Source organism: Haematobia irritans, chromosome 2 (assembly GCF_050003625.1).
Source record: "Haematobia irritans isolate KBUSLIRL chromosome 2, ASM5000362v1, whole genome shotgun sequence".
Classification (NCBI taxonomy): domain Eukaryota; kingdom Metazoa; phylum Arthropoda; class Insecta; order Diptera; family Muscidae; genus Haematobia; species Haematobia irritans.
The window spans coordinates 141,069,985-141,086,439 of NC_134398.1; the positions used below are offsets into that span (position 1 = coordinate 141,069,985).

At 33.8% G+C, this 16,455-nt stretch overlaps 2 protein-coding genes across 2 annotated transcripts in view; both read left to right on the forward strand.

Annotated features, from left to right (window-relative positions):
- The window catches only part of GMF (Glia maturation factor), a 36,710-nt gene that overhangs the window by 5,340 nt on the left and 14,915 nt on the right, over window positions 1-16,455 (forward strand). The window lies entirely within an intron of this gene.
- On the forward strand, window positions 3,203-15,447 carry Eph (Eph receptor tyrosine kinase). The gene is made up of 2 exons (XM_075296338.1): window positions 3,203-3,585; window positions 8,566-15,447. Exon 2 carries the CDS (start codon window positions 8,568-8,570, stop codon window positions 12,909-12,911), a length of 4,344 nt encoding a protein of 1,447 aa, XP_075152453.1. The 5' UTR covers window positions 3,203-3,585; window positions 8,566-8,567; the 3' UTR covers window positions 12,912-15,447.

Here is a 16,455-nt window from a genome sequence, read left to right on the forward strand (position 1 = left end):
TCGATTGTTTACATTTTGCTCCCATAAGAAATACATTACAAAACTGTGTTATCGAGAAGCAAATGAATTTTCCGCTACCCATAAGAAATGCATTGCTATATATTTGCTAACGAAAATTCCGTGAACCGTTATCGAATGTTTACATTTTGATTCCATAACATATACATTACAAACCTGTGTTATTGGCATGCAAACAAAATTTCCGCTATGCTATATTTGCCAATAAAAATTTCGTGAGACTTTATTATCGATTTTTTTTTTTTGCCTCCATAAAAATACCTGGCAAAATTGTATTATTGGCATTCACAGGAAATTTCCGCTACTCATAAGGGTAGGTACTATGTTCGGTTTTCGAGTTGAAAACCACTTTATTTTCGCGATTACTTTTCCTTAAATATTCAAAATTATAAATGAAAACAAACTTATTCCTGTAAAGTCTTGCCGAAATCTAGAGGAACAAGAAACCACGCATCAATTGTGTTGATTTGTCTGCTTTATATTGAACTGTTTTAATAAAGTAACCACGAAAATTTCAACGCGAAAAGCGAACATAGTACTTACCTTAAGACATGCATTGATATATTTGTTTGTTGTTTTCGATTGTTTACATTTCGCTTCCATAAAATATACCTAAAATATCCTCTAGCGGAACATGCCAATAATAAGAGCGGAAATATCAGATCTGGAAAAACATTTTTGTTTTCTAGACATCAACAATATAAACTCCTGGTTGTATCGGAAATATTTATAATATATAAGTCGAGAAATATCATAAAATGTACAGAATAAGCATGACAAACTATCGTAAAAAGCCAGAATACGTTGATTGTGATAAAAAGTTTGAAAACTGGAATTTATTTTTGACAGGTTTTACTGGAAAAATACGTGACATACATACCTAGTCAGTGTTGCCAACTCCCCAAGGCCAAAAAGCACCAAAATATATTCGTGTCTGTTCTGGTACACACATGTACAAGTTACGTATGGTGTCACACTTAAAAGGTGTTCTGGCCAACACTATACACCGTCATAGACCTGAAAAATGTACACGAACATTTCTTTTGTGTAGGCTTAGTGTACAGCCATCGTATGCAAAGTTAGAAGTTTTTATAACAAATAAATAACAGATTCTGAAACTTTAATATGTTTTTTATAAATATTTGCAAATTTTATTGGGAAAGTCTCTTATATATGTCAGAAACCACGATTTTAAAAATCCATCTAAAATTTGAACCGAAATTTCCTCTGGTTGGTGTATAAATTTTGGGGTTGTTTTAATCAGCTGATTTTCAGTGTGTTCGAAAGCATAATGTTGCCACAATTTTTAAAAGTTAACACAAAAAAGTTTTAAGCAAAATTATCTTTGATTTTTGTGAATACTATCCGCATTCCTAAACAAATCAAAGATCTTTTTGAAAATATTAAATTAAATTATAACTTTTACAAAATCAATGGGCTAAGAAAAGTGAATTTTACCAAATTTATTGCATGAAAAATATGGCATCTTCAATTCTGCAAAGTGTTCTTGGTGCACAAATCACTGAGCAAATTACAAAAAAAACTAACGCCGCCAATATATTTCTGCACATTGAGGCCGCCACTATAGAAAATTTGTTTGCAATATTATTGTAAATATTTAAGCAATACAAATGAGAAAAACCTTAACAGAATAGTTAATTATGCCCACTATAATTAAATTTCCTTTAAGGTATGGATGTTAAAAACGGTTTGACCAAAACCAAAATAAAAACTTCTCCGCCGTCAAAAACAAAAACGAGAACGACACGGCGATCGTTTGTTCATGAGTAACATTGAGGAGGGATAGAAAAAAACAAATCAAAACACATTTGAAGCATCACGCAATTGTCTCCTTTTTCTTGATAAATTGCTCTTGTCCTTACATTATTCACTGCTAACAAAAATCCGGCAGGCATTTTATGGCTTTGAGTACCGGCAAAATATGTTTTGTTTATAATTTCTGTCGGCAAATAATATGGCTTGCAGAAAAAATCAGCTGTCACATTTTTCGATTAAAAGTCCGAAAAAAGTGTTCACACGTGTGACTCAGAACAACTAACTTTGTGTGTGGTGTGTAGAAAGTGTATAGTGTGGTGCACAATGCGGTGTGACCCAGAACAGACATGATTATAAATTCTAACATACCACCTTCCACCACAAAATCGAAAATTAAATGCTCTAAAAAAAAAAACTTCTGAAGATGTATTATAGAACTTTTGTGAATTTTAAGAAGTTAAGGTGGGTATTAAGATCGAGTTTAGCTGCTAAAATAGTAATTTTTTTACAATTACTTTTCTTTAATAATTAATTTTAAGGAATACAAACTTTGTGAAAATTTGCTTTTGGCTATTCCCCATCAAGTTATAATAAAATTTGCAGCAAATATGCATAATTTTATGCCTTTATTACTGATATAGTTTTCACTTTAGCGGCAAAACTCGAACTTAGTACTCACCATTATGAACCGCTATTCAAGTATACACTTTGATCAGTTTTATTGCTTTCGTCCAATTCATTTTGATCAGTGATGTTTTTCAACTTTGAAAATATTTGTATATGGAAGGAGTCTATTGCTTATTTCAGTTGTGCGTGCTTTTGTGAATTTAATACAAACGTTTTTAATGACATCTTTACCAAATTCAAAAATTCGACACTCATCGCTCGACTTTCCTACAGAATACCCTAAATAACAATATTAATTACAAAATAATCAATACCAACTTCATAACAATCAAATTCTATATTTGGCAATAAATTTGAGTTTCTTGTGCTCTTGAAAGTCTAATCAAAATTTTTGTATCAATTAAACTTAATACTGTTCAAAATAAAAAAAAGCACCAAAAGCACTAAATGAAAATGCCAGAAAGCACCAAGTTGGTGCTTTTTTTGAAAAGGCACCAAAAAGGCAATTTGGTGCTTTTTAGAAATCAAAAAGCACTAAATTTGGTGCTAAAAGCACCAAATTGGCAACACTGTACCTAGTGTCTTTTTACGATTGCATTCACATAAGGAATGCCTGTATTTGATATGAATGCCGCAAAACTAGTAAACTGTGTATAAAAGGCCTATATCTTTAAGCGACCGTATTGTGTTTTAGCCGTATCGTGTATCACCATCGAAAAGCATTGGCAACCCTTAAGATAACCAACCAACCACACAAATAATGATTACTTTGAAGATGAGTATACACAGATACAAATGATTACTTTTGTCGCCGCAGCAGCATTGTATTTGTGCAATCAAAAAATGTATTTAACTGAGACGGGATAAACAAAAACCATTAAAAATCCAGCAATCAATAATCAAAACTCTTAAATTATGAAAATCAAAAGTATATTCTATTGAAATTTAATCAAAATTTATTTAAAAATCAACGCGTTTCGATAAAAATAGAAGTTAAAAAACTTGCTGCTAGTGTTGGTACCCCAAACTCAATCATAACAAGAAAAAATGTGTATTCGATGAAATTCCTCCTCTGAGGAAAAAAAAAACTGGAAAAAGTTGAGCGCTGTAAAATGATTATCTTCTAGTGGAATAGGCCTAAAGGGCTGTCGAAAACGGAAAAAAGTAATTATAATATATGAGATTTAATTAGAAAACAAGATGTTTGAATGAATGAAATCGGAAATAATCTGTTAAAATCGAGGCTGAAAATCGGTAGCAAACAAAAAAAAAGTGTGGATGCGCATACCATACACAAGTATCTTTTTTTGGTTCTTGTGTGACAACGAGTCCATATTCGCTGCTGTTGTAACCCCAGGCTGCTTTTCTCTATGTCCTCCATGATGGTTTTCTGACAGTGGTTGAATGGTGCGGCGGGTAGGCAGGAGCATATGTGTGTGCGTGTGTGTATATTGTTGTATGCCCCAACGAATGAACAAACGAATTCACATTTTGTGGGGGGTTGGGGGGCGTGCAAATCGTAAGATCCATTAGAAATTGTCGCAAAAGAAGAATTCGGTAAATCGGTAAAATATGAATCAAGTTTCCAATTGTAATGTGGTGGGGCTTTTGTGGTAAATGTCCAAATTATCTAATGTGGATTTTATAGTTGCTGCTGTTTGTTACTAACAACATACAGGTTTTTGTACTTACGAACCCATATTATGTACCTGTACATTCCGATCGATATCATTTCGTTGAGATAGCGTGGGAATACCACTTAAAATACCAAAATCCCTTCAAAAATCTTTTCGACCGGTGGTGCATTCAAAACTGCTCTGTGCTTTCTTCGTGCATTGTCGCCTTTGTATATTATGTAGTGCAGAGATTTTTTTGTGCCCAAATGGTGTGAAATTGTATTTTATTATACTCCTATTAAATATTGCGATATTATTAATGTTTAATAAACACACACAAAAGTATTCCAGTAATATCAGGCTTCAATTGCAAATGAAATGTAGGTCTTCAAATTTGAAGTAATGACATTCAAAAACACCCATATAAGCTTTTAATTTCATGAGAGATTTTTCGCCTGTCGTGAATTTTCGTCAACAAATTTTATATGGTATGTGGAAGTAATTTGTGTATATTTTTGGAGACAATGTTTTTGACATTTCATTGTACAACTAAGGATTCTAGTCGATATGGATTTTTTAATTTTGTAAATGGAAATTACTACGACACAATGGTTGGCATGGGTATATCAGACCCATGACTTCTATATCATGCTATTCGACTTCCGATTTATTATGGAAGTACTCCAGTATTAGGGAGGTGGTACTAAGATCATGTTTCACAGATGAAGTTCTAGATGTTATTTTTCTTAACTATTTTATTTTAAAGAGAGAAAAAGTAAATTGATACTTTGGACCATTATCACCAAGATTTGTGAAATTAGCAAAGAAAACCCGAATCTTTATTTTGCACTTTTAAATTTGGTTTCCACATGTGAAACACACTTAGCCCTATTTTCATTGTTTGTGAGGGAAAATATGGGGTAGGAGTAGGGGTCTGCCAGTTTTAACCCTACGGGAAATTCAATTCATTAAGACAATACAATTTATTAAGACAAAAACAAAAGACAAAACTATATGGCCATTTCGGCTTGGTTGTAAAATGAGTTAAATAAATAAAATAAATAAAAAAATAAATTAAGATCTACATTAACAGAAAAAAATTGCTAAATGCTTACACTAATTCCATTTATATTTATATGGCTAAAGGTTCGAAACGACAACTATATAGAGTGAGTGACAATACAATGGAAATTTTAAACTATAGTTTAATTCTTTATGATTGTTTTGCAAAATAGCCACAATTTGCAATTGAAAAGGAAGGAACAACTAAAAAAATATTTTGTTGGTTGTTTATTTATTAAACAAAAATAAAATATTAATACAAAATCAAAAAGAATTAAAAAAAATGTCATTCTATTCATTTGTATGTTCTGGCAAAACAATGGAAATTGTCGTAGTAAAAAAAAAACAAAAAAATCTTGTATTAAGTTTTAATATTTTGTTGGGTTTCTCTCATTTTTGATCATAGCATCACATCGCTGAGGCATGCTGTTAATTAAATTGTCGATTATATCCTTAGAAACCTTATTCCACTCCGAAGTAACAGCTTCTATGAGAACTGATTTGTTGGTGTAATTTTGAGATCTACTATTTCCCACAGATTTTCTATGGGGGTTTAAATGTGAGGCCATTTCAAAACTTTAAGTGTATGTCGAAAATAGTCACTAGGTAACAACCTTGGAGGTGTTTTTTGGTCATTATTATGTTGGAACCTCCACGCTACGGGCATGTTTCCTTCAGCATGTGGAAACATGATATCATTGAGGATTTGTTTATAGCCAAAACTCACACCATTATGGTATATTACCACCGCCAATGGTAATGTTCTTTTTGCTGGACACTTTTAACTGGTAACATTTAAGACCAGCTTCATCAGCTCGGCGACCTACAGTCCGACGAATTATTATAAATTATTCTAAAACTTTCATTAAATACTAATGTTTTTTTTTAGTAATTTAAAGCAAATTGAGTTAAAACAGTATTTCATAAGTAAAAACATTGGAGGGCCTTAAAGTTGAAAAATGAAATTTTAGTAAAAAGTTTCCATTGTTTTCACTGTATACTTATTTATTTAATTGGTGTAAATTGCCAATGACGAACCTATCGTAGGACTGATACCGATGCTTCGGATTATCGCAATATTTGAGGAGTCTATTGTTCAATAATTTGCAAAAGTTTTTCCCTAGTGCGATTCGGATAATCAGAATGAAGGAGTTTCTTTTGAGGTTTATGGTGATCTTACTAAACTGCCCAGGACGTGTGCTTGTTTGTTAAAGTGACCGGTCCCTTCGATACGTTTTGACCAGAATGGGGACTGGTCCATTCACACCAGGGAAAACCTCCCATATAAAGCGTTATCGTCAGGCACCACGCTAGTGCACCATGATGCAATTTGGTCGCTTTGCATAGAAAGAGCCATGGTTTCTTCCAGGAATAAATAGAATATTAATGTCAACAGAAGAGAAGCCTTTTTAAGATATTTTATTATAAATAAAACGTTTCACTAAAGAATATAAAAGCAAATCACTAGCATAAAGAAATATTTTGACACCTTATTGCACACAATTCAGTAGAACCGTTATTCATATAATTTGCTAGTTTAGTTTCTTTATAACTTCTTTCCACTACATGGAAGACAATCTCCTATGTCCAGTAAATTTATGTCCAAAAATATTGTTTGGTTTAAACTTTTAACCTATTCTTTAAGTTTTGCGAACATCATTGACTGACACGAATAGGCAAATATTCTACCAACTTAAGCCTTTTTTCTCTGAAGAATGCTCCATGCTTTCTATATACTTCCTTGTTCCTACATGACGGCGACTGTGATTTGTTTTTCGAATGGATAAAAGCTGTTTACGTACAAGACTAAATGGATACTTGGTCTTGTTTACCTTTTTTTTAGAGCTCCATTTCATGAAATGGTGTTTTTTCTCGTATTCGCCTTCATAATATTCTATTCCAGATTTTTGGGTTGATAATTGACCAAAACTAAATATGTTATTTGTGTGCGTTTTTATTTGCACATTTCGGAGATTAAAAACAAAGTACCACAAAAAGTGACATAACGCCAAAAAGTTTACAATATGCGACTAAAATAGGTCAAGTGGGTAATAGTAGGTTAAGAAATCGTTTTCTCTTATCCACGAAACATGTAAAATAATCCATTACCGCTATATCCATCGGTGCCTTCCTCGATTAACCTTTTATCTGCAGCCCATGAGAATAATAGGTTGGCTGATAAGTCCCCGGTCTAACAAAGAAAAACACATTTTTTTTGTAAAAATTCGTTTTAATTATTCAACATAGTTCCCTTCAAGAGCGATACAACAATTATAACGACCTTCCAATTTTTTGATACCATTTTGGTAGTACTCCTTCGGTTTCGCCTCAAAATAGGCCTCAGTTTCGGCGATCACCTCTTCATTGCAGCCAAATTTTTTCCTTGCGAGCATCCTTTTGAGGTCTGAGAACAAGAAAAAGTCGCTGGGGGCCAGATCTGGAGAATACGGTGGGTGGGGAAGCAATTCGAAGCCCAATTCATGAATTTTTGCCATCGTTCTCAATGACTTGTGGCACGGTGCGTTGTCTTGGTGGAAACAATACTTTTTTTCTTCTTCATATGGGGCCGTTTTACCGCGATTTCGACCTTCAAACGCTCCAATAACGCCATATAATAGTCACTGTTGATGGTTTTTCCCTTCTCAAGATAATCGATAAAAATTATTCCATGCGCATACCAAAAAACAGAGGCCATTAGGTCGCTAGGAATAAATTCATAGTTCAGCGCGAAGTCCACGTAGGTTAAATTTAAAAATGTAAAACTTGCAAACAAAGTGTCTACTCCACCCTATGGTGATAGAGGGTATAAAAAGACGATTACCAAAAATCGATTTTTTTACCAACTGAAATCCTCATTGAGTTTTCCTGTACTGCAATACTTGGCATTGAAATTTCGTTTTATATTACTATAATAATACAGTCGAACTTTCCTACGAATGAATCTTGACGGGTCATGAAAATTATTCCTTTATATAGAAACTTCCATTATACAGAAATTATATCAGAATACAAGAAAATGGGATGGAAAATCAATTCTCAAATGATATTTATCTCTATAACACTTTGCCATTAGGTTTACGTTTTATTCTACAATAAAAATTAACCAATGACAGTTAGTTTGTAGAAATGTGTAAAGTGATATAGCGCCACTGTGCGGGGGGTGGATTCGTTCATAAATAATCACAACATTTATGTCTATTAAAACAAAAATGCTATCACCACATTTCAAAGTAAAACTTTAATTTTTATTGTAAAATCTTCAAGATATGCTGGCTGGTAAGCGGTATACAACTTTTCGAGTAAAGTAAATGAGGGTTCAAATGTGAAATGACTTAAAATTTTTTTTTACTTAACAGCCTACTCGATTAAAACCGTTCAGATTTCATTCATTTAAATATTTTCTAAGATCGTTAAACGACCACTTTAAAAAACATGTGTATATGAAAACAACTTTCGAATTTTCCAGTTATGAATGTTCTGCAACATTCCAAAAAATACAACACTCAACAACAGCGCGAAAAACCTCCGGATATAGTGGCGGCGCAATGCCATTGTTGTACTAACATCTCAGAACGTGTCCATGAAAATGTCAAAGATATCATTAGTACTAATCAACAAAATCCAACAAAAAGTGGAAGTGGACAGAAGCAGCAAATATTAGCAAGATCATTAAAATTATCATTGAATCACTTACTACTACTTGGACCAGTTACATTAAATGAAAGATCACTCGAATGGAGTAAACAATTAAAAGAAATTTTACAAAAATGTAATCAAATTCAGAGGAGTATCAGTATTATGGTGGGTAGTCGAAGTAGTAACAGTACTAGCAATTCCAGCCTCCCCAAGAAAAATTTAAGCCATACAAAGGTTATGGTCTTATCTCCATCGATGACAACAAGACTGTCCAAAAAGACGAAATCAAATACTAGAATGAATAATTTTGAAAATAACAATTATGCTTCCAATATTGCAAGTGAACGGCGAGAATATACCACAATGGACTTTACTCCACTGCAACATCAAGTCGTTGCAATTGATGATTGTTCAAGGACAACGCAAATTTTCACAACGATAACAAAAACTTTGTCATCATCGATTATTGTGACGGCTGCAACGTCAACATGTGCCCTGAAATTGCTTTTAACAAAAGCCACAACAACGTTGATATATGCAACATCATTCAATTGTTCTTTATCATGGAGACGAGCATGGGTATCACCTAAAGCGGTGACCTCAACATCATCCACAATAAACAAAAACAAACATCGAAGGCGTGTATCGAATATTTCACCAATGCCATTTTCATCATCAACATCATCATCATCGTCATCAATATCTTCACCTACTTTAATGACAGAGGCTTCACCATTGTCGTCGTCGCTAGTAAACGAAGAAAATTCCTGCCACAAGTGTTTAGTTGTGACACCCAAAATAGAACAACATTTGCATTGCAATAATAAATCTTCAAGAATGCCCACTCATGCCAGCACAGAGAATAAGAGATTAAAGCCTTCCACCCGATCGCACTCTACAAAACCTGGAAATGATACAGCGAAATCACAAACAATTCCTTCATCACCTCTGAAATCACATTTTATTTATCAGTACCCCGTAATAGCAGCAACTCTAGTTTTATTAATACTCATGCAGCTACACACTGTTGCAGCCGATCAAGTGATACTTCTCGATACAACGCGGGAAGCTACCCTAGAATGGACCCGTTATCCATATGGACCTCAAGCACAGACACCCGGTTGGGTGGAGGAAAGTTTTACTGATTTTGTTAAGGGCATAAATTGGCGTAGTTATGTCGTATGCGATGTGGCCTATCACAATGTTAATAATTGGCTTTGGTCACCATTTATAGACCGTGGTCCCGCCAATCGACTCTACATTGAAATACAATTTACCATACGCGATTGCTCACTGTTTCCGGGTAATGCATTGTCTTGTAAGGAAACATTTAGTTTGCTCTATTATGAATTTGATGCTGCCACACGAGAACCTCCTCCTTGGCAAACAGATAGTTACAAATTAATAGCCCGTATTGCGGCAGGTGAGGGGCGTTTCAATCAGAACTCAGATGTCGATATTAATACCGAAGTTAAGAGTATTGCTGTCACCAAAAAGGGTGTATATTTTGCTTTCCGTGATCAAGGAGCTTGTATTAGTGTGCTGGCCGTAAAGGTCTATTATATTACATGTCCTGCTGTAACCGAGAATTTTGCCCATTTCAATGAGACACCAACGGGACGTGAAATTACCATAATAGAAAAACAAAATGGTACATGCGTAGAAAATGCCGAACCCTATGAACAGCCCACCTATTTGTGTAAGGGAGATGGCAAATGGACCATACTTACCGGAGGTTGCCGATGTAAAGGTGGCTATGAACCCGATTATGCGAATAAAACATGTAATGAATGTCCTGTGGGCACATTCCGTTCAGCAGAAGTGGGAAAATGTATTCCCTGTCCCCCAAATTCGAATGCCCCCAAAGCAGCCTCAAGCTTTTGCAAATGCTTGCCCGGTTTCAATCGACACCCCAGAGATGGTAAACATATGCCCTGTTATAAACCACCGGGACCACCCACAAATCTTACCCTGCTGTTTGTTGATCATATTAGTGCAATATTATCATGGAATGCTCCCGTTCGCGATCAGTCCAATGCCGATACAAATCCCAACAATATGTATCGCAGCGATATAGTTTATAAAGTAGTGTGTTCCAGCTGTTCTTCCAATGTGGTCTTAACACCCAACACGGACACCTTCAACGATACCAAATTGACCTTAACCAATTTGGAACCCATGACCACATATACCATACAAATACATTCAATGAATGGCGTTTCATATATTGCAGAAAATGGCACAACCGATGATAGGTCGGGGAAAAATGCTAACGATTCATTTAGCTCCGAAGAGAATGGAGGTGGAAAGCATGATAATGAAATACCATTAGTACACCCAGTCCCTACTTCTACCACACAACAACAACAACACAATAGCAATAATCAACCTATAGATTTAAGTCAAATCAAGACTGAATGGGATGAAATCACCTTCACCACCACTGAGTCGGCCATATTGTCAACAGTGAGTAATGTGCGAGTGGTGCTGGCTACAAGTAACGAAGTCGATTTAATATGGGAAAAGCCAGTGCAGAGTGATGCACCCATAGAATTTTATGAGGTCCGTTGGTTTCCCAAACCCGATTTCGATGCCATTAATAAGACGGCGTTGACCACCAAGGATACCAAGGCCCACATTGAGGCCCTCAATGAAAATACTGAATATGGATTTCAGGTACGTTACAAGACCATAAACGGCTATGGCACATATAGCAATATCGTATATGCTCACACCCAGCCCGGTGTGGGTTCAGTGTATGAGGAAAATCTTCAAATGCGTATTGTGGCTGGTGCTACGGTTGCTGTAGTTGTTATTTTGGTCTTGGTTATAATAGCCACTGTGGTATTTTTACGATCGAAAAATCAGGATGATCTTGATAAGAAATCGAGCAATCACATGCCTTTGCCATTGGACTATGCCAGCAATGAGGGTCAGGTGGTTACCTATATACATGCCATGGACACAACGCCCATTGTGAAAACAATACAATCGAATGTGACCACCCCACTTTTTGGCAATAGCCGAAGTTATGTTGATCCCCACACGTATGAGGATCCTAATCAGGCCATACGTGAGTTTGCTAGGGAAATTGATGCCAATTATATAACAATTGAGGCCATCATAGGAGGTGGAGAATTCGGAGATGTATGTCGAGGGCGTTTGAAAATACCACCTAATTTTGTTCAAGATATTGATGTGGCAATAAAGACCCTTAAACCAGGCTCCTCGGAGAAGGCTCGTTGCGACTTCTTGACCGAGGCATCGATAATGGGCCAGTTTGATCATCCCAATGTCATTTATCTTCAGGGTGTAGTGACTCGATCCAATCCTGTTATGATAATCACCGAATATATGGAAAATGGCAGCCTCGATACATTTTTACGTGTTAACGATGGAAAATTCCAGACACTACAACTGATAGTTATGCTACGCGGCATAGCGAGTGGTATGGCCTATTTGAGTGAAATGAACTATGTCCATCGAGATTTGGCAGCGCGTAATGTATTGGTCAATACCCAGCTTATATGTAAAATAGCCGATTTTGGTCTATCGCGGGAAATTGAGAATGCCAGTGATGCATATACCACCAGGGGAGGAAAAATCCCCGTGCGCTGGACAGCACCCGAAGCAATAGCATTTAGGAAATTTACTTCGGCCTCCGATGTATGGTCATACGGTGTGGTCTTGTGGGAGGTTATGTCGTATGGCGAACGTCCCTACTGGAATTGGTCCAATCAGGATGTAATTAAAAGTATTGAGAAGGGTTATCGTTTGCCAGCACCCATGGATTGCCCAGAGGCCTTGTATCAATTGATGTTGGATTGTTGGCAAAAGCAACGTACTCATCGGCCATCATTTGCCAGTATAGTCTCGACATTGGATAATTTGGCGAGACAGCCACAGACTTTACTCACCACACGAAATTCCCCAGAAAATGATGGTTCTCACATTATGGACAGCCAGCGGGGCCATAATATCTTCATTAGCACCGACATGTGGTTGGATAACATAAAGATGTCACGATATTCTCAACATTTTAAAGAGGCTAATCTAGTGACAGCTCAACAGATCTCAAGATTAACTGCTCAACAGCTATCGGATATGGGTATTACATTAGTAGGTCATCAAAAGAAAATTTTACACCAAGCCAGGCAATTAGACACCATAATTTAGCAATTTTATTAATCTAACGAAACAAAAACAAAAAAAAAAACATTACAATTATACGCTACCGCAAACTGCATTTAATTCTTATTTAGTATGTACATATTATACATATAATTTTTTTTACCAATAATTATATATTTAAACAAAGAAAAGCCGAAAAAACTGAACGAAAATCATTACAAATAATTCAAAATTTCGTAAACGACACACACATACAACCATCATATACACATACACAAAAACACTTGAAGGAAGAACAAAATTTGTGAGCTATATTCGGCTGGGCCGAATCTAGTATACCCTCCACCAATTTATATTGAAATTCAATACCCGTATGCATACAATATTTATACAAATGTAGTATATACACCACACCCACCCACAAAATTGATCATTGACCATTAATCAAAATATTTTAGTTTGTGTTTATATATATATATATATTTTTTTTATAAATATTTTGTAAAATCAGTATTTTCCCCAATTTGTTTTATTCTAATTTTTAATTATGTGAATTATATTTTTTTATAGAATGTGAAGATATTTAATATTATATAAATTTTTTTTCGAAACAGTTTTTCGTTTGTAATTAGTATTTTGTTTTAAGACTAAATTGCCAGAACTTGCATGGTTATTTAAGTTAATATTTTATTTACATATGTTGAATTATAGAAATTAAATTTGGAATAAAATCACTGATTTTCGGGGCCAGTAAAATTGTGAAAATTTCTTCATGTACGAAATTATGGAGCTGTTTTAATTTGCAAATAGTTTTCGTAGAAGGCGGAGAGCGGATATGAAATAGTTGTATAAGCGGGGAGGTTATTTTGAAAATAGTTTTGAAATTCTTTTGACTTTATAAAATTTTGGAAATTGTATTTTTTTTTGTAACTTAGGCAAAGATGACTTTTTGACTTTGCGATTATTAAAGAAAATTTACATCCGGGCTACGTGTATAGCGATATTTAAATTTTTAGCTGATTTATTTGAATTAAAATTCATCTGGTCGATTATTACCAACTTTAATATCGATTACTTAATTTTGACTAACGAGTAAACTCGATTACAAATTTGCCTATTTTGAAAATTACGGTCAAACGGTTTTAAAGATTGTGAATATAGGACTTTATAAAAAATCGATTAGTCGAAAATGGGAATCTGGGCATTTAAATCGCTATTGAAAACTTTACCACGGATTATAATGCAAATTATACTTTTCATGTTGTTGGACTTTGCCTCTTCTGTAAAATGTTCTCTGATATGAGAAAGTACCTTAAATACCGCATTCTCTAAAATTCTTCTAAGATTGCGTTCATCAGCTTTGATGGCTAGTATAAGGCATGTTTTCTTGTAAATCAGTTTTTTAGTTTTTTTTATAAATTAAATGTTAATTACTAAAATTGTTCCTCTAATATGACAGTTTATATAAAATTATTTTTAGGATTTTTTTAAATACATTTCAAAAAATTTTCTACAGATAAAAAAAGATCTGTAGATCGACAAAGAGTCCTTAAGAATTGGGAAAACACATGTGACAAAGTCGACTTTTTTAAATCGATTCTTCTCTTTTATAAATATTCGAGAATGCCGACTTTTCAACTTTTTAAAGACCATTTTTTGTTTTTATAAAACATATGAAAAACTAGACTTTCGAAGTAAATTGGGGTTATGGTTTTTCGATACCGCATGAAATGTATATTATGGGCATTATAAAAATCTATCGGTCTATTCAAAAGAAACAGTTTATTTTTTTTTTAGAAAAGAAAGAATATTTTGCGGGCAAAAGACAAAAAAGTGCGCATTTTTAAGAAGAAAAGAAAATACCATTAAATATGAGTTGAAGTCGATTTTTCCAATTTTCAGTTAACAGATTTAGATAGGATATGGCAACTGGAAAACAGGCTAAATAGGATATGGATGGAAAATAGGCTCCTCAAAGTCAAAGAAAAAATTTTTAAATAAATTATTTTGTAATTGAATATGTAGTTTTAAAAATGCAATTTAAAAAAAAAAAATATTGTTTTTCTATCTACCTTCCCCCCAAAGGAAGTTAGACAAAAAAGTGTAAGAGCCGAATGTCTTCTAAAATAAAGAAAATATATATTTTACATACAATTTAAAAGTTCTACGATAACAACTTTGGTAAATTCTTTGCAAAACAAATGTATTTCTTTTTCAAAACATGTTTGCATTATTTTAAACCCACCACATTTTAAAGAGATATTTCTTAAGAAACCTCGTTCATATTTTAATATCAATGGTAAATCGAAAATATTCAATTCAATCACAGCTTTTGAGAATGTTATGCAAAACAAATATTACTGGCCTCTGAAATATGTATATTTTTTGTCGAAATCCCATTTAGTTCTGTAAGAATATAATTAATTTCAAATTAGTTCTATGCAATAATGCAAGCATTTTTTAAATTTTATTTTGAGGACAAAATACGACGGTTTGTCGTAGTGATATATATATTTTTTTACATATACATTTGAAAGTCATGGAAATAAAAAATCATCGAATATATATTGAAGAAATTATATATGTTTTGTGTTTTTATTTTGTTTTCATTTCCATTTTTAGATAGGAGGAGAAATGATTGAAGTTATTCAATTGGATAGATTTTTATTAATTCAACGAGCTAAGTTAACTTTAACCTTCCTGTGTGGACTATTATCTCTGTATAACTCTGTATTTTATATGGTCTCAAATTATGGTTTATGACTTCAGGTAGTAATTTGTAATTTCAGGTCTGTTCAAAACCTGAGAACAAGTTGCTAATTTCCGCTATTCATTTCTTTAGGAAATAAGACTATTTTTTATTTGTTTTGAGATAGTCAAGGTCATTCGATGTTGTAAATGTCAAGAATTTTCAACAAATGTCTAAATTTCCTATTAGCCGCCCCCTGGGCTAGTGAAATTATACTCATCTCGATTTACGACAAATTTTTACCATTCCTAGTAAAAAGTTCCGATTTCGAACATGTCCTTAAACCAAAAATATCCCAGGGACTTTTAAGTGCAGTAGGTTTAAATGAAAAAAATGTTTGATTTTTTCTGAAACATTGAAAAGGCTCACCCCGATTTACGTCAAATTTTTACCAATTCTAGCGTTTTGTTTTCGAGCTGGTCTTTGAACCAAAAACATCCCAGGGACCTTATTATACGTGCAGTAGGTTTAAATGAAAAATGTTGGTAATTTTGTTTGTTTTTTTTTTTTTTGTGAAAGTTGAAAATCTTCCAATGGAATTATATTTATATTTTTCTGATCACAAAAAAAATGAAATTAAAATAGTAAATTCAAAAAATGATTCAAATAAATTTCCAATTTATTTTGGAGATTGATATTGCAATTGTTTGTTAATTAATAATTCAATTAAGTTAAAAGAAATAATATATTTGATGTGCGGGCAATTAGCTGCGTGAAAATTAGCTTAATAAACTGCGCATTTCTGGTTATTGCTCCAACTACAAACATGTCATTGGAAATAGGGTCAAGGCCTTTGATTAAGATAAATTGCAAGTAAAACCCTTCGAAACAGTTATTTGG

What these genes read in the sequence shown, in the direction of transcription:
- Eph (XM_075296338.1), top strand. Translation starts at nt 8,568, where the DNA reads ATGAATGTTCTGCAACATTCCAAAAAATACAACACTCAACAACAGCGC.